General features: G+C 41.2%; 1 protein-coding gene across 2 annotated transcripts in view; it reads left to right on the top strand.

Moving 5' to 3' along the window:
- tmem244 (transmembrane protein 244) overlaps nt 1-24,943 on the top strand; it is a 95,753-nt gene extending 70,810 nt beyond the window's left edge. For both annotated transcript variants that reach the window (XM_072549694.1, XM_072549689.1), the window contains exons 5-6: nt 4,529-4,573; nt 23,054-24,943. In XM_072549694.1, coding sequence (XP_072405795.1) covers nt 4,529-4,573; nt 23,054-23,148 — 140 coding nt within the window. In that variant the 3' untranslated portion in view covers nt 23,149-24,943. The remainder of the gene's footprint in view (nt 1-4,528; nt 4,574-23,053) is intronic.
- The last annotated feature ends 607 nt before the right edge of the window (nt 24,944-25,550 follow it).

Here is a 25,550-nt window from a genome sequence, read left to right as displayed (position 1 = left end):
ATACATAAGTAGCATTTAACCATCCCAACCACCTTCACTTCTCCCAGCTAGAGCTGCACTGCAAACACAAGTAGAAAAGAGTAAACACCCTATCAAATACCAATATGAATTTTTAAAATTTCTTTAAAAAAAGAGGAATAAATACACCAACCATCCTTTGGTAAATCCTAACTTAGATATTAAAAATATCCATCTCAACCGCCACCAAACAGTTTAAACCAAATTATTATCAATAGAGGAGAAAAAAAAGAAAAATAAAGCTCCAACTGGACTGCCTCCGTTTCTTTTACAGAATGATAAACACATACCAAAACAACACTACTTGTACATACTAAAGTTGTTCAAATTTAGGTTAATTTGACCACAAAGTCTCTTGCCTTCTCCGACATGTCAAAGAGATGTATGGGTCTATCGAAGGTGACCAAGGCACTACCCGATACCTCAGGGAGTACTGAATCCCATGCTCCCTCAGTCTTCTCTTGACACTGTCATAAGATTTTCGTTTCAGGATCACCGCCGCTGAGAAGTCCTGAAAGAACATGATCTTAGAGCCTCGTAAATTAGGGCCTTTGGATCCTTCCCCTGGAGTCTGGAAACCTCCATGACTCTCTCCTTATCCTGGTAATGATGGAACCGCACCAGGAGAGGACGAGGATGTTGACCCATACCCGATCTCCGCATTGAGACCCAGTGAGCCCTCTCTATTTTTAATCCTCTCATGCCAGCCTCCAAGTCAAGGAATTTCGGCAGCCAGTCCTCAACAAATTCCGCAGGCCGCTCACCTTCCTTACCCTCAGGCAGAACGATGATCCGAATGTTTTTTTCTCCTGCCCCTGTTCTCAAGATCATCTGCTTGGTCGCGCAAATTACAGACCTGTGTCGCCAGGGCTTGGATCCTATCCTTGGATGAACTGGCATCAGCTTCCACCACTGTGACCCTGTGCTCCATCTCATTCGTCCTCTTCTCCAGGTCTCCCAGCTGCTGCTCATGCTTCTGCAGCATGAGAGAGATTGGAGCCAGCTTCTCTTCAATCTGTTTCCCCAGCATCTCGTGAGATTTTGCGAGCTCATTCACCAGGGCCTGAAAAGTAATCGACTCTGAGGATCCTGCAGACTGAACTACAGGCCCAGCCTCGGATGCTCCTCCTCCATTTTTTGGCATCTGTGGATGGCTGGAAATGCAGGTAAGTTAATTTTTCAAAGTTTCTTAGGACTCCACGATCTTTGCAGAGTCCCAAGATATTGCGATGGTCTGGGTTGGGCAGGTTAAAGGTTCGTCCTCCTTGTGCTGCAATGCGGAGCTCTGCAGTGCAATCTTCTTAGATCGCCACCATCTTGGATTCCCCTAGCACCTAACTTTTAACTTAAACTCTAATTGGACTCTGCGTTGTTTGCTCCCACAGAGTCCAATGTTACTTGACTTTGCCACTTGTGCTTCACAGCTCCTTAGTGCCCTTGGCGCCTCAATTCCCACTTCAAATCCCAACCTTCACACTGGGGAGCTACTCCTCTTAACAACCAGTTTAGGGCAGAGCTTTTGAGATAGGCACTACCTTGTCCTCTGGCTGTTTCAGCATGAGCGGCATATTCTTAAAGCAGTTAATACAGTTAAACAGATATTCTCCACAGACAAGCACTTAAAAATTTTTAACTCAGTACTGTAGCAAATTAGACATTACAATTGGTGTACCTTTTAAACTGTGTCATTGGCCCGGTCTGACTCTTCCCGTTTACAGGTACAAATTGTTTCTTACCCCGGTCCCCCAATTGTGGCCTTCGACCAAGGCACCAGTAAGAAGAACCCTGCTCGCAGCACCCATTGCTGTGGGGAGTCAGAACTGGGGTTCAATGACAGAGTTTATTGTACAAGGAAATACCAGAGCTCCAGGGAGAGAAAGACACCAACAGCACAGTGGTCAGCTGCGAGTCTTCTCTCGACCTGGAGTACATGTCAAGAAACTTTTTTACATCTTGTGATACAATAGGTCAATGATGAGATTATTGTCTTTGTAACATGGTTTGTTTATGGCAATCATTGCAGAATCGTTGATAGTTTCGATACAGTCTTTGTCAGTTCCAGTGCAGCCTTTGTTAGTTTCCGCGTGGTCATTGTCACTTTCAGTGTAGTCATTGTTAGTTTCAATGTCTGCATGGAAATTTATTTCTGTCGTAATGGGCACTAATCGCTCTTCCTGAGAAGGACAATTACTGCAGGCCTAGCTATTAGCATTTCATATTGATTCTGTAACAAGCTGTTGGCATTTCTATAAGAGGTGTTGGCTGGACCCAGACACTTCGGCGGAAGTGTTTGTTACTCAAGTGTATTCTCTCCCCTACCCACCTTAAACTAATCAACTGGGTTGTGAGTGCATTGTGCTGGCATTCTGGTGACTCCAGGCAGTGTCCGTATCTGCTCTGCTGTTTCTCTCCATATGGTGATCTGGCAGCCATCTTGTGTGTCAAGTTGGCCAGCTGATGGCCATCTTGTGTGTCCGTGTCCTTAGTATCACTCCTGCCTGTGCCATCTCCCTCTTCAGGAGGTATAGTTAGTAAGTTTGCAAATGACACCAAAATTTGAGATGTAATGGACAGTGAAGAAGGTTACCTCAGAGTACACAGGGATCTTGATCAGATGGGCCAATAGGCTGAGGAGTGGCAGATGGAGTTTAATTTAGATAACTGCAAGGTGCCCCTTTCTGGCAAAGGAAACCCGAGCAGGATCGATACACTTAATGGTAAGGTCCTAGGGAGTGTTGCTGAACAAAGAGACCTTGGAGTGCAGGTTCATAGTTCCTTGAAAGTGGAGTCACAGGTAGGTAGGATAGTGAAGAAGGTGTTTGGTATGCTTTCCTTTAGTGGTCAGAGCATTGAGTACAGGAGTTGGGAGGTCATGTTGCAGCTGTACAGGACATTGGTTAGGCCACATTTGGAATATTTCATGCAAATCTGGTCTCCTTCCTATCAGAAAGATGTTGTAAAACTTGAAAGGGTTCCAAAAAGATTTACAAGGATGTTACCAGGGTTGGAGGATTTGAGCCAAATGGAGAGGTTGAATAGGCTGGGGCTACTTTCCCTGGAGGGTTGGAGGCTAAGAGGTGACCATACAGAGATTTATGAAATCATGAGGGCATGGATAGGGTAAATAGACAAGGTCTTTTCGCTAGGGTGGAAGAATCCAGAACTACAGATTTAGGGTGAGAGGGGAAACATATAAAAGTGTCCTAAAGGGCAACCTTTCCATACAGAGGAATGAGCTGCCAGAGGGAATGCTGGAGGCTGGTACAATTACAACATTTAAAAGGCATCTGTATGTGTATATGAATAGGAGGGGTTTGGAGGGATATGGGCCAATTGCTGGCAAATGGGACTAGATGAGGTTAGGATATCTGGTTGGCATGGATAAGCTAGACTGAAGTGTCTGTTTCCGTGCTGTACGTCTCTGTGACTCTATGAGATCGTTTGGAGCAGGAGGCAAGCTGAATCCATGAGGTGAAGGTGTTCATTTTAGATTCCTTTTTAAGTTTACTGACTTTGAGCTTGTTTGGCAAGATGGGATCCTGAATATTAATGAGGAAAGTTTTGTCATTGACAAGATGTTTAACAATTGTTAATCCCTATCAAGTGGCAGCTTGCCGCCACATGTGATCATATGCTTTCAGTTTATGAAAGCATACAAAAGATGGCCTGAGTTTCTCCCAAAGTCAGGATGAACCACTGTGCTTGTCACCTGATTCTGCCATTCATCTTATTATAGCTATATCCCTCAGACCCCAATTAGATTCCACTCATTGGTTATGACATTGGATTTCTTATTTGAGGTATCTAAGCTAGGGCATTGTACCTGATTAGCTGAACTGTAAGTTAATTAACAACAGTGTGGGCATTAATATTTTTACAGACATAGATGCAATGTTGGTGTGGGTTAAATCAATGGAAATGAATAGGGTGATGAAGTAATATTCAACTACTTATTGTATTCGTCAAAGGACTGTAAATAAATTTGTCACGATGTGAGCAGTACTCACCAACCTTTAAGTGTATAACTTGCATTCTTTATATTTAATTGTAAGCTACAGAAGAGTTTAGCCAAATTTTCAAAGGTGTTATCTTGATCTCTTGCCAAAATCAGTTATGTCATCAACAAATCTGCAGAAATAAAAGCAGGGTAAAAAGGAATTCTGTACCATTGCTCTTGGAGTTCTGCTGATTCCCCGATAGCAGTTGCAGCAAAAAGTCAGAACATCTTCTGTTAAATTTCAGGTCCAAAACGATTATGAATGTGTCCATGCACACATATGTGTTTGTGTATAACTGGTCACGTATATTCTGTTTCCCATTTCTATATTTAGCTACTAGCTAAAATTAAAATTAAAATAGTGAATCAATAATTAAAAATGAGCAAAGTATTTGTGATGTTACAGAAATGTATTTGGAGCTAGAATTGATATCCTGTTTTGCAAGTGAATACAGTATTTTGTAAGTGTCCCAGTAAAGAAATTAATGATGTTGATATTAATTTTTTTTTCAGTTATGGCTGAATTTCCATTAGTGTGGCATTGGTGGTTAGCTCTAGGTAAGATTTTCACATTTTTGTATAAATATCATGTGTATTATGTGAAATGAGTAAGTTTGGCGTACTTTACCTGTCTGAAACTGCTAATTCTGGTCACATCTGAACCTTGTATAGCTTTTAAATCCAAAAGTATTCCCCACTCATGTACACAGATGCAATCACACACATGCATATTTAGATATTTTCCAACCCCGCCACTAAAGTAAAGATTTCTCATTGGGCTGGACACCTGGGACCTTTTGAGTTGACCCCAATGAATAAATATCTTATTAGTTCTTCACTCAAATTCAGCCAGTGCTTGAACATTGTGAGAGGGTATAACAATTGCTGAAATGGAAGGGAACATTGTCATTTATAAGTAAGAAACCACATGCAATGGGAAAAGCTTTTCTGAAGATTATCAATATTGCTAAAGTGCAGTTCCATCTTTCCAAGAGTCAAAAAATAATCTGTTTTAAAAAGTGGAGTCAAAGAGAAGCCTTCATCCTATTTGATAAAATACAAACTAGATGTTCATTGGATGTGAAGAAAGTTGCTCTATTTGATGATCCTGGCCACCCACATGTCTGGCAGGGTGTGACAGCCAGGCCTAATGCTGTGTACAATTCCTGCAATACCTGAGAGTAAATGCAGAAGGTAACAAACACTAATGAATCAACCAAAACAATGAATACCCACTAGAGCCATTTATCAGATAAATGTTCCAAAGTGTTACCAGCTAATTTACTTCACGTTTACTGCTAGCCCATGCCAAGTCTGCAAAGATCCTTACACCTCCTGCGACACTCAGAGTTACGCTGCATATTACAACTGAATCCCTTGACACAATCTCATTTTCCAATAAACTGTTCTAACACAGGCTAACTAAATGGGATATTGAAGATGAGTTCCTGGAGGGCCATATGGCTACTGTCAATGACTCTGCTACTTTGAAAATGTAGCAGTGTGTTAATTGTGCTCTGATCAGTATTGAATAGAAAAGGAGATCACATTTATGTTGATGCTAGTCAATGTATCAAACACCCATGAACTGTGCATCGTCTAGAAGAGCTCTTACGTGGGGTCACATCAGAAAAGCAAGGATATTATCCTTCAAAGATATCTGCTTTCTTCCAGTAAAAAAATCTTGTCAAGATTGAATTAACGAAATCACTGACAAAACTTGCAAAATGTATCAAAATATCCCATAGTGTTAGGTAAATCATTTGATAATCTAACCAAATATAAATTCTGCAGTTTTAATATCCTTTCTTAATTAACAGTCAAGTTGTTAACTTTTGTAAAGTGACAAAACACTTTGCATCAATTATGGACCTATCATGTCAAAGTTTTAAATATATAAAGTTGATGCGTATTTTAAAAAGTAATACTTTAGTAAACATACAATTTTGCACTTCATGGGATATTTTAAAAGTTATATCAAATTTTCAAAATTAAATAGAAAGTCTGGTAAGAAAATAAATAAAACAGCTTGGAACTGTAAAACTTAAACATTAAAGATTCAGAACGCAACTTAAAGAAATTAGCAAAATAGTTCTGCAGGGAAATGAGTCAAGTTTGAGCACACTTGCACACATACAAGCTGAACTATTGGACTCTGCCTGCTATTGCTTGTGTAATGTTGAGACATGTTGATAATTCTTTTGTGCTGTGTTCAGGGGTGGGTGAGAGTGGGATCAAAAGCAGCCTTTACACATGTAGCTGATATTGAAGGAGATGGATAAAGGTAATGAAGTTTATTGTTTGGCAGCTGGCTGCTAAAGGTAATAATTATTGCAAGCAAATGTCTTGTAACATTGGAATCAGAACAGTGTGACAGGAAAAGTGTGATTAGGAGAGTGCTACAAGAAGCACCAGAAATATATAAGTGACACAAAGATGGTACAGGTAAGGCTTCCAATATAATTGTCTTGACATTAGAAAATCTCATGTAGTGTCGCGCATGATAACTAAGAAAAAGCAATCCAGAAATTGAGTTGAAGAACAGAGACATGTATGAAGTTGGGGCATATTTTCAGTTTCTTTTAAGTTTGCAGAAGGATAACATTTTTTTAAATTGCAACTTAAATTTAAAAAATATATATGTATTTCTTTAATAAATTAATTTCTTGCCACAAAATCTGTGCCCAGTAATTAAGATTTTTAGTTTAAGAGCAATCAAAGAGATTACAACAGTTTTGCTGATGGGCTCAAGTGTAAAACTGCAGTGGAATAGCATGTTGACATAGCAACTTTCTGTTTTAAATATTGTCTTTAAAAGTGTGACATACAGCACTGCTTATACAATGATTTTCCTGCCCTTCTTGCCTCTGAAGACACTGTACCTGTGGAGCATGTTTGAAGTGTGCCATGTCTGTCAATGCCCCTTTTGCCATCAATCTTGCACCATCTCACTTCCCAACCCCCACAACACGAATATCAAAATCAGCCACTTAAAACTAATATCTAGATTAGTAGTGAAGTGAAAATTGATATCGCTTTTGTTAAAAAATGAACACTCACTAAACATTAATTTACCATTTCATTAAAAGAATTGAAAAGAGTGAATAGTACCATCTTGTGGTGTAGTTATGCAACTCTTATTATGAAACTAGTTTTGAATTGAAATTTATTTTTGTAACCCATTTTATTTCTCTTCCTTCACATAAACTACTGTGCTTGCATCAACATTTTTGTTATGAGTTTTGTAATTGAGATGTTCACCATGATTAGTAAATAATACTTGCAAATGAGGAGATTTTCAATTACACCCTCAGATGGATCATTCTGAAGAAATTGTTTGGTTCATAATGTTGGTGATACCTACATCCTGGCCTCCATCTTCTGAAAAAAGAGCGAGGCCATTTGGTCATCAAAGAAAGGGAATATTGTAAGGCTGTTACATCTATTTATGATCTTCTCACCTCTTTCTTCTTTGAAGATACTAACTTGTATTGTAGTACATTGCCCTTGTCATCAACAATCATCCAATTCCATGGCATTCTTCTTCTGTGTTAGCTAGCAATTCAACTACGGGGAATACAGCAGCCCAGGTCAATGCCATCTTCAGGCAGTATCCACACATGTACACAGTGATCAAGAATAGATGTCATTGCCAGTTCTTCCTCCCAATTGGGAGACACAAAGGCCTAACATAGCACAACCACCACTTGCTGGGTACTGTCAACTAGCTGAACCAGTTCCAGTGATTGATTCTAGGGCTTTAGGCAGAACCTCACCATACATCTCATGGATGATATTGCTACCTAAAGTTGAAGTGCATGAAATTGGATCTATCCGCATGGAATGAAGATCAAATGGGTTAAGAGACAGAGTCAGAGAGTTAGAACAAAAGGACATTCATGGATTGGGGACAGTAACAAATGGAATCCCCATTAATTAGCTATGATTGGCTCTCCCTGTATTTCCCTCTCATTCACACTTATGATCTGGACCACAAACAGAAAGAAATATATTCAAGATTGATTGACACACAGATACATGGGCCTGCAAAAAAGGGCAGAAAATTCCCAATTCATGTACATATTATGCGAGTGAACAAAATCATGATAAATGCAGCTTAATGTAACAAAGCAAATATAATAAACTGTTCATAAATTCAGGACTAGGCTGCTGAATGATTTTTCCACACTTCTCAATTCCATTCACAGCAAATCTGACAATAGACAAGCTCAGGACAGCTGACAACAAAACTTGGGCAAATCGAAAGCTTTCAATGATGAATTCTGCTGCTGCTGCTGCTGCTGTCATTAACATCATTTTTAAAATTCAATCGGGGCAGTGGTTGTTTTAACAGCTGGGCCAGTGTTTATTCCTCATCCCGAAATTCCATTGAGAAAGTGGCAGGAAGCTGCCTTCTTGAAGCACTGCAATCCATTTCCTGTAGCAAGAGCTGCAACACTGTTAGGGAGGGATTTCCAGGATTTTCATCCAGAAATAAAGAAGGAACAATGATATATTTGCAAGTCAGGATGGTGAGTGGCTTGGAGGGGAACTTGGGGTGGTGGTGTTTCCGTATATCAGCTGCCTTTGTCCTTCCAGATGGAAGTGTTTGTGTGTTTAGAAAGTGCTCTAAGGAGCTTTGGTGAATTTCTGCAATGCATTTTTACACACCGAACACCAATAGAAGTGGGTGTTGATGTTAGTAGATGTGATTTTAATCAAGTCGGCTGCTTTGACCTGGATGGTGTCAAGCTTCCTGAGTTTAGTTGGAGTTACATTCATCCAGGTAAGTGGGGAGTATTCCATCATATTTCTGACTTGTTCCATTTAGATGGTGAACAGGATTTGGGAAGTCAAGGACTATGTTCCTCACTGCAAAATTGCTTGCCTTTGACCTACTCTTGTAGCTTATATGTCAAGTCCAGTTCAGTTCTTCATCAATGGTAGCCCTCAGGATGATGATCGTGGGAATTTAAGCAATGGTAATGCTACTGAATGTCAAAAGGTGATGGTTAGATTCTCCCTTGTTGGAGATGTCATTGTCTGGTATTTGTGTGGTAGAACTGTTACTTACCACTTGTCAGTCCAAGCCTGGATATTGTCCTGGTCTTGCTGCATTTGAACATGGACTGCTTCAGTATCTGAGCAGTCATAAGTGGTGCCGAACAATGTGCAGTCATCAGTGAACATCCCCACTTCTGCCTTTATGATGGAGGGAAGACCATTGAAGAAGCAGCTGAAGATGGTTAGGCCAATGATACTATCCTGTGAAACTCCTCCAGGTATGTCCTGGGGCTGAGATGACTGACCTCCAACAGCCACTAATATTTTCATTTGCACCAGCTTTGACACCAACCATTGGAGAGCTTTCTCCCTGATTCCAGTTGACTCCAGTTTTGCTCAAACTCCTTGATACCACATTCAGTCAAATGTGGCTTTGATGTTAAGGACAGTCCATCTCGCCTCATTTCTGGAATTCAACTCTTCAGTCCACGTTTTGACCAAACCTGTTATTAAGTCAAAATCTGAGTGCCATGAACTCATCTACAAAGCACAAATCAGTATTTTGATGAAATATTCCCCACAAATCCTCGATGAATGCTGCTTAAAGAACACTCAAGAAGTTTAAATTCACCAAGGATCTCTAGACAACACCTTCCAATCCCACAACCACAGCAGAAACTACTACCTGCAAGTTCCTCTCCAAGTCACTTATGATGCAGACGTGGAAAGATATTATCATTCTTTTATCGTTGCTGGGTCAACATCCTGAAATGCCTTCCCTAATGGCAGAATGCATCTGCCTATACCAAATGAATAGTTTCAAGAAGGATGCTCATCATCACCAAGTACAAGTAGAGATGGGCAATAATTGCTGGCCTAGCCAGAGATGCTCACAGTCCTTGACTGAATTTGTGAAAAGATGCATCATGGGGCATTGTTTATGTTAATACAAAGGAGACTCGATTATTAATTAGTTGAAATGTCTGTGGCTTAAAGTGTTTTGACATACTTGTTGCAGTTGTTTGAGGATGTTATTTGTAACAAACAAAGAATAATCAGTGTATGTAGTGAGTTTTAATTTTCAGAAGCCTTTTTATAAAGTTGCATTGAGGGGGATTGAGTATACTGAGAGTTCTGGTCACCCTGTTATAGGAAGGATATTGTTAAGTTGAAGAGGGTTCAGAAACAACTTACCAGGTTGTTGCTGGAAATGGAGGGTTTGAGTTATAAGGAGACGCTGGGACTTTTTCACTGGAGCGGAGGAGGGGTAACCTTTTAGTGCTTTATAAAATCATGGGGGTGTAGAGAAGGTGAATGGCAGGTGTCTTTTCCCTCAGGTGGGGGGGATGGGTTTCAAGACTAGGGGACAGTATTCTTAAGGTGAGCGAAGAAAGTTTTAAAACAGACATGAGGAGCAACCTTTTTACACAGACAGTGATTTGTGTGTGGAATGAATTTCCAGAGGAAGTGGGGGATGCGGGTACAGTTACAATGTTTAAAAGACATTTGGATAAGTATATGAATAAGAAATGTTTGGAAGGATTTGGGCCAAGTGCAGGCATGTGGGACTAGTTTAGTTTGGAATTATGCTCAGCATGTACTGGTTGGATTAAAGGTTTGTTTCTGTGCTGTATGACTCTAACTCTATGGCTGAATATGTAAAGGCAGCTTGCTGTATTCGAATATAGCCTTGAGGACACCTCATCTTGAGAACTGAGTATAGTTTTGGTGTCCTAACCTAAGGAAAGATATACTTACTATAGAGAGAGTACCACAGAAGTTCACAAAATTAATTCCTGGGATGGTGGGACTACCTTACAAGGAGAGTTTGAGTAAACTGGGTTTGTATTCTCCAGAGTTTAAAAGAATAAAAGGTTATCTTATTGAAACTTAGAAAACTCTTACAGGGCATGACATGGTGAACAGAGACAGCATGTTTCCCCTGGTGATTCTAGAAAAAGGAACATTATGCCAGGATTAGGGAGCAGTTAATTAAACTAAGTGACTGTCTTCACTCGGAGGGTGGTGAGTCCTTGGCATTCTCCAGTCCACAGCAGTGTGACTAATGATAGTGTGAGAAAATGCAGGAAAATGTCATTGAGGAGATGATTAGCCATAACCTAGAATGATCTAAAAAGGCAAGGATTGTTGAAGTATTGGTTAAATACCTAAATCTTGAGGAACAGTGATCCAGATAGCACATAGATTGAGTTAGCTAGAATTTAATTGCAAATTTTAAAATGCTTAATCGGAATGGAGAGAAAAAAGAGAGGGATAAAGATAAATACAAAAATATGAATTAAAATCTCAAAGATCAAGAAAACAGGAAACCTTAGTTTTCAAAAAAAAAGTAAATGATAAAATAAAAGGAGACAAATTAGAAAGGAAATTTGAACTCAACAAAGTTTTAACTTTGCAAACAGGAAGATGTAGGTAAATTAACAGTAAGCCAGATTTAACTCCTGGTTTTGATTCAGCAAGGAACATTTGCCTTATGCCTAATTTCACTGAGGAAGGAGCTGAAATGTTTTTGTGCCATTTGATGCTGAAATTCGGAAATAAAAAAAACAAACAAAAAGAATGGCAATACTCAATATCAGGTTGAGCAGTATCTATTAATTGGTGGGTTTGCAAACGTGGCACACGATTCCCATTGCAGAACTGGTGCCATTCCCTTATCTTAAGTTTTGCGAGATCCAACACAGTTCCAATTAAAGTTTAGAGAACTGGGGGTGTGTACAAGCAATATATGTGATTGCTTTGCAGAGGGAATCTTTCACTGCTGTAACTGACAGTGCAGCATGCACATGTGGGCTATAAAATAGCCCCCTGGACTGACTCCATGGCTCTTTATCAAGGCCACAGCTTTCTTGCCAAGCTTGATTGCCATTAAGAGTTATTGAAGGCACAAAAATGACACAGGTATTTTTTTCAAATGTAAATTTTACTTATAAACAGTTGAGATTACATTGGCTTCACTTTGTTCATGTCTCCAATTATCGTTATCTTTGAGATTAGCTTAGTCAGTGAGCTAAATCTACTGGATCACCTTATGGCATGTACTAATGGCCATAGGAGAGACAGGTACCTTGCCTTTATTACAGAAGAGTAAACATTATTTTTCAGTACCCTTTTTATTGAATACTCATGTGCATGTCTTGTTGTATTCTCCATTTTATGGGACATGCAGGCTCAGCTTTGTAAGGGAAAGGACATTGTCTTGGATCAGTTTCAGGGAGATTCAATGACATAGCGCCAGATTTTCCAAGATGTAGCAACTCATGCAGATTGCCACTCCAGCCTTTCATTTTTATGTAAGAAGGGAGCTCTGCTGAGAAGAAATTTTGCTCAGAAACTCCTTCAGAAATGTAGAGCCATAATTCCATCCTGACAGATCTTTTGTAAAGCAGACCTGTCAGAAGAAACCACAACCTTTTCTCACAGCAGTCAACTGCCATATTCTGAAATTTTAAAATGTTAACAGACACTTCACAGCTGCTGTCAAACTACAAGTACATAAGCTAAGTGTAATGTTATGATGCTGGAGGACAGAGTACCAGATGATTGGGGTATGAGAGGGGGTAGACTGCCAGGGTAACTGGTGATTAGGGTACCAGCTGGGTAGGGGTACAGAGCCAGGCATTAGGATTCATGGGTGGGGACTGGATGCTGGGCAATTAGAATGTCGTGTTGATAGGATGCCAGGTAGTAAGAGTGCCAGTTGAGTTGAGTGTTTGGTGCCAGGTAGTAAGATGCCAGATAGTTTGGGGGTAGGGAGCCAGCTAAGTAAGGTGCCAGTTGGATAGAGTGGGTAGTGTGCTAATTGGGAAAGAAGGGGTAGGATGCCATGTAACTAGTGTCCTAACCAGGTAGGGTGCCTGCTAGGTTGAATGCCAAGAGGATAGAGTGTAGGGTGGGCTGGTCCTAGGTGACAAGGAATTCAGGTAAGCAATGGAGTATTTAGGGTCTATCTGTGTAGGTGGTCAAATTAGAACTGGTCATGGGGCAGGGGGATGGGGAAATATTGCATGCCAGTGTCAGTACTGGGGGGTTTCAGATGCGTTGCTAGAGGGCCATGTCTAGTCCAGCAATGGCATGGACCAGGTTTGGTCAGTGGTGGGGGTGGGAGTGGAAGGGGGGGAGGGAATGCTGCTCAGGTTGGATCTAACAGCAGCTTAAATGGATGGTGAGGGCAAGTGGTCAGAAAGGCGCATTGATCAGGTCCGTTGGCAGGCTGATTGATTCGGGTTCTACAGCGGAAGCAGGGGTGGTAGGGTCAGGTCAGGTCAGGACAGGACTGTGTAGAGGGGGAGCCTGGGTCATGTTCCAGAGTGAGTTAGGGTTGTCAGATTCCTCAAGAGTGTCAGTTCAGGATCTGGAGTTTGTAAGTGAAGTGAAGGAAGTGTAGTTATGTGCTTGAGATAAGTATGGAGGTCAGTTAAATAATTACTCAAGCAATAGATTATGATTTAATAGTCAAACCTTTCCTCAGCAACTATTTACTTAATTTCAACAGAACTTTCTAAAGTCTCTGATTTAAGTGGAAACGTTTGGAGGGCTCCAATGTGGAGACATTGCAGACTTTTTGATTTCCTGGGCATCTTCTTTGGAGTCTGCTACAATGTGGAATCTGCAGATTCCCTGTGCCCAGATTCCATGCACACAGGAATAGCAACAGTCTGGCCATTGGAAGACTCAGCCATAGTGCATTATATTAGACCAGTGTTAGCGATTGGACAGTGCTTATTAAACAACCTTGATTATTAATTACACTAATGACAAAGTCAAGCTAGGAATATAGCTCACTGACACTTGCTAAAGCCTATGTATACTCATATGCAAGTTCTTTTACTTGCAAACAGAAAGAACATGACCATACATCATGCCTCACAGTGTAAACGTTTGAGGGTTAACCGTTCCCTGATGCATAATCCAAGGCAATGATTCATCCAGTTAGAGTCCATTAGCAACCAATGAGCACATTCTTTTCATGCCGTGTCAGTTACTCTTTACAATTTGATATTCTTGTGATTCCATCCAAGATGAAAAACTTCAAAAGGATTCTCTTTTCTCAGCAATAATTGAACTTTAGAAAGTGAACTCAGATTCCAGCACGGACTCTACCACCTAGTACCCTGAGATGAATCCATATGTGGACAGTATTGTCTGAGCTGTTTAGGCCCCTTATTGTCTTATCTTGACTGACTGTTTTTATCACCCCTCCCCAGTCATACCTATGACTCCAGGTCGTTCCGACTTCACTGCTTCATGCCCCAACTTCTGATATCCTTTTCCATGTGCTCAAGCCTACTCCACACTACCTATCCTCTACAACTGACTCAGGGAAGTGAAAATCAGCTTTCACCCAATAAGTGACTAAAGTCACCACATTTCCCATTCTTGTAGATCCATAAAATCCTTCTCCCATAACAGTTCAGGTCTAATGAAAGGTTACAGATCTGAAATGTTCATTTACTTCACTTTCCCAAGATACTGCCAGACCTGGTGAGTACAGTATTTTGATTATTTTCCCTTACTGGATTGGTTGTTTGTGATTGACTCATCCAACTGTGATAACTGTAAACAAAGCTGCAATTCCCCAGTCAATCCCACACCTTATGTTGCTCCTGGAGCATCACAGTGTCTGCATGACCATGACACAAAAATAAAAGCCTATGCAGAACAAATATTCCAACTCGAATTTATAGGTCAAACTGTTGCCATATTAGATTAGATTAGATTACTTACAGCGTTCAAACAGGCCCTTCGGCCCAACAAGTCCACACCGACCCGCCGAAGCGCACCCACCCACACCCATTCCCCTACATCTACCCCTTACCCAACACTACGGGCAATTTAGCATCGCCAATTCACCTAACCTGCACATTTTTGGACTGTGGGAGGAAACCGGAGCACCCGGAGGAAACCCACGCAGACATGGGGAGAATGTGCAAACTCCACACAGACAGTCGCCTGAAGTGGGAATTGAACCCAGGTCTCTGGCGCTGTGAGGCAGCCGTGCTAACCACTGTTATATCATGCAGAGTTCTGCTAAACGACCATGGCCTGGATATTACAATGGTGAGTTAGTTGTTAGAGCAGCACAGATTGTTAGTACCCAGGAGAATCCCAGACAAAGTAGACTCTATGAGAATTGCCAACACCATTGAAGATTCCATTAGGCAATTCTCAACATCTGGAAACCTGAAAAAAAAGATTAATGTTGGAGATTTTGGAGGACTCCATTTTTGTTAAGTTAATAGTCACCCAGGAAATGTTAGGCAATTAAAAACTAATCTTACTCCTGGTCAACTATTAAGCTGACCCTGCCTCAACTTACCATACAGACCACCAACTACACCTCCCCTGACCCATTACACACCTGAGATCCCTGACAACCTACCCCAACCCAACATGGCTATCTGTTGGATCCTAGCTGCCTCGATATCCCTGGCCCACCAGTCTCAACCTGACACCTTACCCACCCTACACCTGAACACTACACTTCTCGGACACAGTTACACTTTGCCAGAAGCGGTCAAGGTGTCTGCTGTAATTCTGGAAATTTAAATCAGAGAACATGACACGCTGATTCCTGCAAAGGGGGGGCATGGTTTGAACTCTCTGAGAACCTTGCACGACAGAGGAACTGTGCTGATTCCAGCCACACCCCACATTTCGAAAGGATCCAAGGTCAGGATTGGCGGCTAGAAAAGCAGTATTTAGCACTGACATAAAAACAAGTGTTAGGTGGCAATCAAACTGTGACCGCCACTCAGTGGGATATATGGTCCATGTACCTGTTTTCTGTCTTTCTTTGTCGATCTAAATGCTTTTTTATAGTGCTAACCCCCCCAGTGGCTACAGCATGGCTGATGGCATTTTGCTGATATTCAGTCGTGAGTACTGCAGGTGGCATTGCAGGATGACCTTAAGCATTTCAAGCTCTTAAAGACCTGGTTTTGTATTTGCACCACCTCAGTGTTGGAAGCAGAAATCCAGGGTGACTGGTTGACGATTAAAAGTAAGGCCAAGTGGACATTGTGAGAGGACAAATGTTATCACCCCAACAGAGGACAGGTTTGCGTTTCGCAGAGCCACTGCACCTCTGCTAGGGCAACACCTTAATAATGCCAGTAATATTTTACAGGACAGATTGCTGTGCAAGCATCTTTGAATGATGCTGTCTACAGCTACGAAGGTGAAAATCTAAGTTGCATGGCAGGAGCTGACCTGATATATCGAAGTCTGAGCATCTAAACAATGGGTGGTTTTGACTTGAGTTATAATGCAACTTTAGATATCAGGCATGTTGCACCACAGTTGGACTCGTAAGAGTTCTAATACAAGTGGCCATCAGCCCCCTGCTGCAAAGGTTGAGCTCTAAGCTTTGGTACAGTTCTGTTATACGTTAGTGCCAGACTTGTCCACGTCCCTTGATATTGCATTACAGGCTTTCTGTTGACCTGGAAATGTGCCAAACATTTCATTGCACATGACTATCAGTAATCTTCTGTTGTCTATTCCATCCAGTGCTTTTTGCGTGCTCAGTAACACAACCTGTGCACACGTTCACCTTTCAGCAGGCTGATGCCAACACTACACAAGGCCACTTGTGTCCGTTATCTCACCGCAAACACATCTTTAAGTTATCCTTTGAGTGACAGAGTCAGAATCTGATCTGCTGACTATGACTGTGCAAATGAATGATGGTGATTCTTTTTTCTTCATGATTGTCTTCTGCTTTTTGTTCCCCAGCTCTAGCACTTTCTCTCTCGCTGGTTTCCAGACTTTGGATATTTGGAATGCAATAGACCCAAACAAAGGGTTCGGAAGGCAGGATATCAAGAGGCACACACTTATATCATGTGTATATCAACAGAAACTGTGGGATGAGGGAGAAGTGGGATGTGAAGAGGACTATTTGAAGATACCATTAGCTATGATTGTTTCAGCTTTGCTGCTGGCCACAGCTTTGTGTGCTGACAGTAATTATTGACTTCTCCATCAGGGTAATGAAATACAGTATGGCTGTTTTCTACAGTTAGCTCCTGCTGCCTCTGGTTATGCTGCACTTCATCAGGTGGTTGAAGAAGCAGCACTCCAAAAGCTAGTGCTTCCAAACAAACCTGTTGGACTATAACCTGGTGTTGTGTGATTTTTAACTTTGTCCTGGCACCTTCAAGTTATTTATATAGGTCCCTTCCTGAAGATGTAATGCGGCAGGACTGAGTTATGGAGCAGCGCAAAGGTAAATAGCTACTCATGCAAAGACTTTAATGAGCTACAATAGACTACAAGAGGCTGTTTTGTGCACCCAGACAAGTGGTAGTGTTTGGAGCTTCCCCATATCACTGCACACAGTTTGGTAAATACAAAATAGACAAACAGGAGGCTGAAATGCTACAGTAGGCCAGGCAGCTTCAGGTGGAGATGTCAACATTTCACGTATAATCCTTCTTCAGACCCCTGCTTGTCCACCTTGGATTCCAGCATCTGTAGTTTTTTTTTGTCTCTAACAAAGTTTGTTCGACTGCAAAGTCTCTTCAAATGATGCCCACTTTGAAGAGGTTCTCTGCCTCCCTCGAATATACAGTGGCAGACAAGGGGAAAATTAAGGCCCCACTTTGTGAGTACGGGCATCAAAGCTTGATGCAGAGGAGGAGCATCCATCTTAGGTGTAAAAGTACCTAATGCAGCAACTTGAACAAGCTGCCCTCCCATCTATCCAAACCAAAGTTTGGGTCCACTATGTAGATGACACCTTTGTCATCACAAAAGGGAACAAATTAGAGGAAACATACAACACCATCAACAATATCCTGACAGGCATAAAATTCACAAATGAAGAGGAGAACAACAACAGATTCCCATTCCTAGATGTAACAGTTGAATGTACAGTGAATGGAGAGCTTCAAAACAGCATCTACAGAAAAACAACACACACGGACCAAATACTTAACTTCAGAAACAATCATCCCAATACCCACAAACCAAGCTGCCTCACACTGCAGCAACCAAGAACTACAAAAGACAAAAGAAAAATATCTATGCAACATTTTCAAGAAAAACGGTACCCAATAAACACAATCCGCCGATTCCTCAGATACAAACCCAAACAAGCAGACACAACGTAACCAAAAACTATTGCCACATGACCTTACATCAAAGACATATCAGAAATGGCTTCCAGACTACTCAGACCCCTTGGCATCATGGTAGCCCACAAACCTACCAACACACTTAAACAGCGACTAATGAACCTAAAGGATCCATTAGATACTACAGCAAAACTAATGTCATTTACAAGATACCATGCAAGAACTGTACAACACAGTACATCGGAAGAACTAGAAGGATACACAAACACCAAATGGCCAGCAAAACACAAGAACACCAACTGGCCACCAAAAGACATGACCCACTATCACTAGTTTTATATACCCACAGACAAAGAAGGACACTCCTTTGACTGGGACAACACACACATCCTAGGACAGGTGAAACAAAGACACACACAAGAATTCTTAGAGGCATGGCATTCTTACCAGTACTCCATCAAGAAACACATCAATTTAGATCCTATCTACCTTCCTTTGAAAATAGAATCAGAAATGACATCGCCCACCTTAGGAAACCAAGACCTATAAATAGAGAGGTGGGACATACCATCAACGCTTCGCCAGAGCCTCTCACTGACGATGTTACCTGGTATGGTGGACAAAACCTCTGAAAACAAACCTTCAAGCTCAGCAAGCTAACTTACAGACTTACCAGGTTATGGTCCCACAGGGGGTGGCACGGTGGCTCAGTGGTTAGCACTGCTGCCTCACAGCACCAGGGTCCCAGGTTCAATTCCAGCCTTGGGCAACTGTGTGTGTGGAGTTTGCACATTCTCCACGTGTCTGCATCGGTTTGCTCCAGGTGCTCCGGTTTCCTCCTACAGTACAAAGATGTGCAGGTCAGGTGAATTGGCCATGCTAAACTGCCCGTAGTGTTAGGTGCATTAGTCAGAGGGAAATGGGTCTGGGTGGGTTACTTTTCAGAGGGTAGGTGTGGACTGGTTGGGCCATAGGGCATGTTTCCACACTGTAGGTAATTTAATCTAATCAGGTTTACTCAGAAGTACAAACTTTTGGAGCACTGCTCTTCATCGTTTAGCCCAGTCCAAAACTGGCACCTTCACATCATAGCCTTAAATACAAACAAGGCATCTGCCCACCACAGTTTTCTTTGGCAAGGGATCCCAAAAGCTGTCAACCCTCTCAGAGAAGAAATTCCTCCAGATGTCAGTCTTAGATTGGCATCCCTTTATTCTGAAGAGAAAGTGAGGACTGCAAATGCTGGAGACTTGTGTTGAAAAGTGTAGTGCTGGAAAAGCGCAGCAGGTCAGGCAGCATCCGAGGAGCAGGAGAATTGACATTTCGGGCATAAGCCCTTCTTCAGGAATGAGGCTGGTGTGCCAAGCAGGCTGAGATAAAAGGTAGGGGGGAGGGAATTTGGGGGAGGGGCGCTGGGAATACGATAGGTGGAAGGAGGTGAGGGTGAGGGTGATAGGCCAGAGAGGGGGTGGGGGTGGAGAGGTCGGGAAGAAGATTGCAGTCAAGAGGGCAGTGCTGAATCCGGGGGTTGGGACTGAGATAAGGTGGGGGGAGGGGAAATGAGGAGGCTGGAGAAATTTACATTCATCCCGTGTCTCCCCAATGTAGAGGAGACCACATCGGGTGCAGCGGATACAGTAAATGTGTGGAGGTGCAGTTGAATTTACAATGCATATGGAAGAATCCACTGGGGCCTTGGAGGGAGGTGTGGGCGCAAGTTTTGCATTTCTTGCGGTTGCAGGGGAATGTGCCGAGAGTGGAGGTTGGGTTGGTGGGGGGTGTGGACCTGATGAGGGAGTCAGCACCACATTTTTCAACCCCCTTTATTCTGAGACTATGTCCTCTGGTCCTAGATTCTCACACAAGGAGAAACATCCTCTCAGCATTTACTCTGTCAAGCCTCATAAGAATCCTGTATATTTCTTCTAAACCTCAGTGCATTGATTTCCAAACTTTTTAATTTTTGCCGCTGAAACAATCTCTTCATACCGGGAATCATCAAATTGAACCTTCTCTGAACTGCCTGAAATGAAGTAATATCTTTCCTTAAATAAGGGGACCAAAACTGCTCATGGTACTCCAGATATGGTCTCACCAGCACCTTGTACAGATGGAGCAAGATGTCCTTATTATACTCTAAACCCTAAGGGCCAACATTCCATTAGCTTTCCTGATTACATGCTGTCCCTGTGTGCTAGCTCTCTGTGTTTTGTGCACAAGTACCCCAAGCCCCTTTGTTTGCACACTTTATGCCGATTTTCTCCATTTAAATAATATTGTTCTTTTGTTCTCCTTTCCAAAATGAACAACTTCAAATTTCCCAAACAGCAGACAGATGAAAATTGGTTATCTGCTTTGTTGACAATAACCTGGTGGTGCTGCTGGATGGGGTGGCGCTGATGTTGGGTTTCACCCTCCCTCAGGACCAGAAGTGCAGGACACAGTACCAGATCATTCCAGTCTGATCTAAGGCTTTAGGGTTAAAGTAGTTTCAACCAGCTGAACGAATGCACAGCATCAGATGAAGAATGTAAATGTCCTTCTCTACTCCTTCAGCATAGCTCACACACATTACATCTCTGCCATTGTACTCACCTGCCACCATGGCTCATGCACCAACACTCTCACTTATGCCTGCAACACTTTCCCCACATTCCCTCACCCACCATAAAGCCCAACGCCACTACCCCGTTATGGTCTCTGTGCTACCTACACACTCACTGAGGAAACATCCCTACCTGCATGAATGGTATTAACTGTGCCACACTATGCCTTTTATCTCCTGTATTGGAGTCTTCTCCCACTCCGTGAGGAACACAGCTCACAGTGGGACAGAAAGGGTCAATACATTGTGGTATGCTATTGTCTTTCAGTTCGTCACCACTTATTCGGAGAGGATCCTTTCTTTGACCTTTCCAAACAAGGCCTTGACTGCTATTGGAGGCTGTCTTGACCTCCTGTGCCAGGAACTCCTGAGTGAAACCTCTCAATGACTTGGCTGAGGCTTGCTGTCAACTATGGCTATCTGATTGGTTTGTGTTTACATTAGATAGTACTTTAAGACAGCTTGGTTTCCCTGGATAAGGGGACAAACTGGAAAAAGGCGAGGCAAGACAATGTAAGGTAGGGATGCTGTAGGCATCCAGATAGGTTCAGAGTGAATGAGCATTATGACAAGCAAAGATCCCAGAATGACTGCCGTATCCAGTCCATGGCTGGGTTATATCACTGAGTGCAGTCTCCTTGCCGCAGCACTACAATGAAAGATGCTGGTGCAGCCTGAGGTGCAGAAGTACAAATGTAGTCATTTTTGTTCCACTATAAATTTCCATGCCGGCATTTATACTGGAGAGGATTTAAGCAAGGTTTGCAATGCCATTCCTTGCCATAGGATGAAATGACATGATAATAGATTTACATAGACAGTTTGCATTGTAAATTGGAAGCTATGGGTTTGCAGTATAACAATCTAAATAAAGACAGAATGAATTAGTTGAAAATATGATGTGTCTGTTGATGGAATTTGTTGTCAGATGGTTGTATAAATGTGAACATGCACAACAGCAGGAATTACGGTCCCTTACATAAAATAAATCTAAAAATCACGCAGCACCAATTTATAGTCCAACTGGTCTAATTGGAAGCACTAGCTTTCGGAGCACCGCTCCGTTATCAGGCACAACCACGTGATGAAGGAGCGACGCTCTGAAAGCTAGTGCTTCCAATTAAACCTGTTGGACTATAACCTGGTGTTGTGTGATTTTTAACTTTGTACACCCCAGTCCAACACCGGTACCTCCAAATCATAAAAGAAATCAACCAACTGTGATGTTAGAGACCTGGAACAAACAAAAACAGACATTGCTGGAGAGGCTCAGCAGGCCTGACAGAATCTGTGGAGAGAAAACAGAACAGTAATCTGGAGAAGGATTGTTGGAGTCGAAATGTTTACTCTGTTTCCTCTCTACAGATGCTGCTGAACCCACTCAGTTTCTCCAGCAATAGTGTTGGTTTGTTACAGTTTGTACAATTGCCAAAGGTAATGAAAGAATTGCAAAATCCTTACCTGCTGACTCATTTACATGTGTACCAGTTATATTGCTTTTGTTAGATTTCACTGTTGACATTAATACTGAATACATAATTATAAAACACAAATTAGAAGGATGATTGACAAACTAACTAGTTAAACAAGTGCCTTGTGAATAAAGGAGACAATAAAGGATGGGAAACAATCTGTAGAATGAGTAAAATTCCCTCAGGTGCGTAAATTGTGGTGGGCATTCACACACTGCCCAGAACTATATACTGATGCAAAACTGTTTCTGTGCAAGGAGTATTAAGTTCTAAGGTTTGTGCCTTCTGAAATGTACCATGAAACAACATAACTGAAATGCTTGCAACAAATAATTAAAAAGCACTAAACTTTCAGCACATTGCATCTAATTAAATTCAAAGAATTTTAATTAGAAGATATGCTGTAAAGTGCTCTATAAAATATAATCAAATTGATTTTAATTAATGACAGTTTAAAATACCCATGGGTTTCCTCAGTTATTAGATAATTAGAATTTTATTTCTGCTTATATGATAACTTTACCTGTTATGACATTGTGGAAGTTTGACAATTTGATAGGTACATTAGATCAGTTCATCCAATCAAGGAAGAAATATTTCCACGAGATTTTCCTGAAATGAGCTGTCAAAGTACCATCTTGGGAGAACCAATCATTATTATACCATGCACACAGAGCTAATCTCCTCTCTATCCAGGCCGAATGGAGTCCAGTCAAGTCTGTAATGAAAATCACAATCTATATAGATTATCTTGAGTCAAATTAAAAGGATATCTATTCGCAGTATCCAAAATCTGAGTTTGCTTCTATGTCTGTTTTGTTATCTATGTTCTAAGCTTTCTTTTATTTCCTTTCAGGTTGTGCTTTGACAATAATGATCTGTAGTGGACACCTTCTTGTGCATTTTGCATTCCAAGACAACCTCATTTATCCTCTTCTGGATGACTTTTAAACAGAGAAGACATCTCTCACAAGAGCTGCGCTTTTGAATTGTTGCTGTGCCTTCCCTTCGAGATTGGACTCAGTTTGAATTTCTCATTGGCGTATTTGGCTCTCACATGAAAATGTCAGAATGAGAAAATGCATTTTAAATAAGGCAGATCCCTCAGCCCTTTGTATTCGGTTCGAGCGCCTGATTAAAACATTAAAAGATATTTTCTATCCACAGCTGTTGAGATGGATTTATAGTTTATCAGCTGGGTGTAAACTGGCACTGGGACTTGTCATCTATTACAGTAATAAACCAATTCTTATTTACAGTCAAATTACTACTGAGCTATTTCTGTAACAAGCAATTGATTCACAATGGCAATCCTATGTTGGGTAGTAGTTTGAAATTCTATCACATTATCCCATAGTTTTTGCTGAATCAAGATTGAATTACATGGAGGGAGCATTGTGACACTAGGTGGCAGTTTATTCAACAAATTCTGTGTAAAAAGTAAGTTCTTATTTTCTGGACTAATCGCTTCACTTTTCTCAGTTTGTAACAATGTGTGTGATTGTGTGTGTGCTGTCGATGCTTTCAATATTTCATCAGCTGCTCTTGGTATGTTAAAAAGTGGGATCATCTCCCTGGACCATCTATTTTTTTTCTTATACAAAGATAGCAGACATGGTAATGCTTAGGCTGCTTTGCTGAACAATTATAAATGTTTTCTTACATTGAATCAAGATCCAACCACCTCACAGTTCATGTAAACCAAATGAGTGACACAAGTCACTTTGGTAATGTAAATGATTAGAAATATTATTTTAGAATTTGTGAACTGCAGGTAGATTTCTCATCAGCTAAAGAGAAAACAAAGTGTATAGTATTGACATGTATATTCAGCAATTACTGAGAAAAAAAACGTTCACTTGGGTATGGCCAGAAAACTGTTATTGATTGACTCCCCATATATTCCCCACTTGATTTTAGAACCATAGAATCCCTACAGTGTGGAAACAGTCCATTCAGCCCATCGAGTTCACACCACCCCTCAGAAGAGCATCCTACCCAGATTGACCCCCATTCCCTGTTACTCTGCATTTTCAATGGCTAATCTACCTAGCTTGTAAATCCCTGGACACTATGGGCAATTTAGCATGACCAATCCACCTAACCTGGACATCTTCGGACTGTGGGAGGAAACTGGACCATCTGGAGGAAACCCATGCCGACGTGGGGAGAATGTGCAAACTCCACACAGTCACCCAAGCTGGAATCAAACCCAGGTCCCTGGTGCTGTGAGGCAGCAATGCTAACCACTGATCCACCGTGCTGCCCAATTCTTTCCCATTGAGATTTTTTTCCAATAATGCCAGGAAGATGTTGATGTGATTACATGTTACAAGTTGGCTGATCTTTTTATTAAAAAAAAGCATTGGCCCTCCTTTGATAGTATTTGGAAGTTAAATAGCCCAAAACAGATTCATTTTAATATTTTGAATGGCACCATATTACATTAGCAGATTTTGAAAATCTTGAGAAACTGCATATATCATGTGTAAAAGAACTATAGTTAACCTATTTATGTTCTCTTGCTTTATAAATATCACAAAAACAAAATGAACAAAAGAGAATAGTGTTCAGTTTTAAAATATTTGAGTTTTCCTCCAGGACTATGAGATCGAATGAAATATTACTGCAAATTAACTGTTTGAAAGTTAATGTTCGGAAAGCAGACCACAATATTCTCAAAACGTGGAAGGAAAATCCAGCTTGAGAAATGATAGCAATAAATTGTGTTGTTATATCCATGTCTACAGAGAATATTATTGTGATAAAATAGCAATATGAAAAATATATTTGATTGATCAATTGCATATTGTGTTAGAAATACAATTTTTATAAGATTGTAGTTTTGGAGGCTATCCCTTTAATTTAAGGTAAAGTGGATGGGTCATATGACTTGTTCTCAGACCCAAAACATGCCTAATGACTTTGTTGCTATGGAGACAGGAGGAGCAATAGACTTTCTGAGCTTTTGAGATATTCACCTTCCTTTTTTGGCATTAGCTTCTACAAGAAGCAGCTCTCCAGAATGGAAAATTGTCTGTCCCATCAGTCTACTCTCATTTGTCATGTTGGCATCAGCACCAATCTGATCAAATTGCATTTACCTACCAACAACCTCCTCATTGATCATACTGGATTCCATCAGGATCAAATACCACACTACAGCCTAAATCCAAACATGGGCAAAAGAGCTGAATTCCAGAATTGGGGTGAGAGTGAGTACCATGAACATTAAGGCAACATTTGACCAAATGAAGTAATGAGGAGACCAAGTAAGGACATCAGTTCTTTCATAGTTGCCTAAATTTCTTTCTCATTCTTTCCTCTCTTTCTACCCATGTCTGGTGATCCTG

Source organism: Chiloscyllium punctatum, chromosome 3 (genome assembly GCF_047496795.1).
Source record: "Chiloscyllium punctatum isolate Juve2018m chromosome 3, sChiPun1.3, whole genome shotgun sequence".
In the NCBI taxonomy this organism is placed as follows: Eukaryota; Metazoa; Chordata; class Chondrichthyes; order Orectolobiformes; family Hemiscylliidae; genus Chiloscyllium; species Chiloscyllium punctatum.
This window is presented reverse-complemented; position numbering and strand designations above follow the sequence as displayed.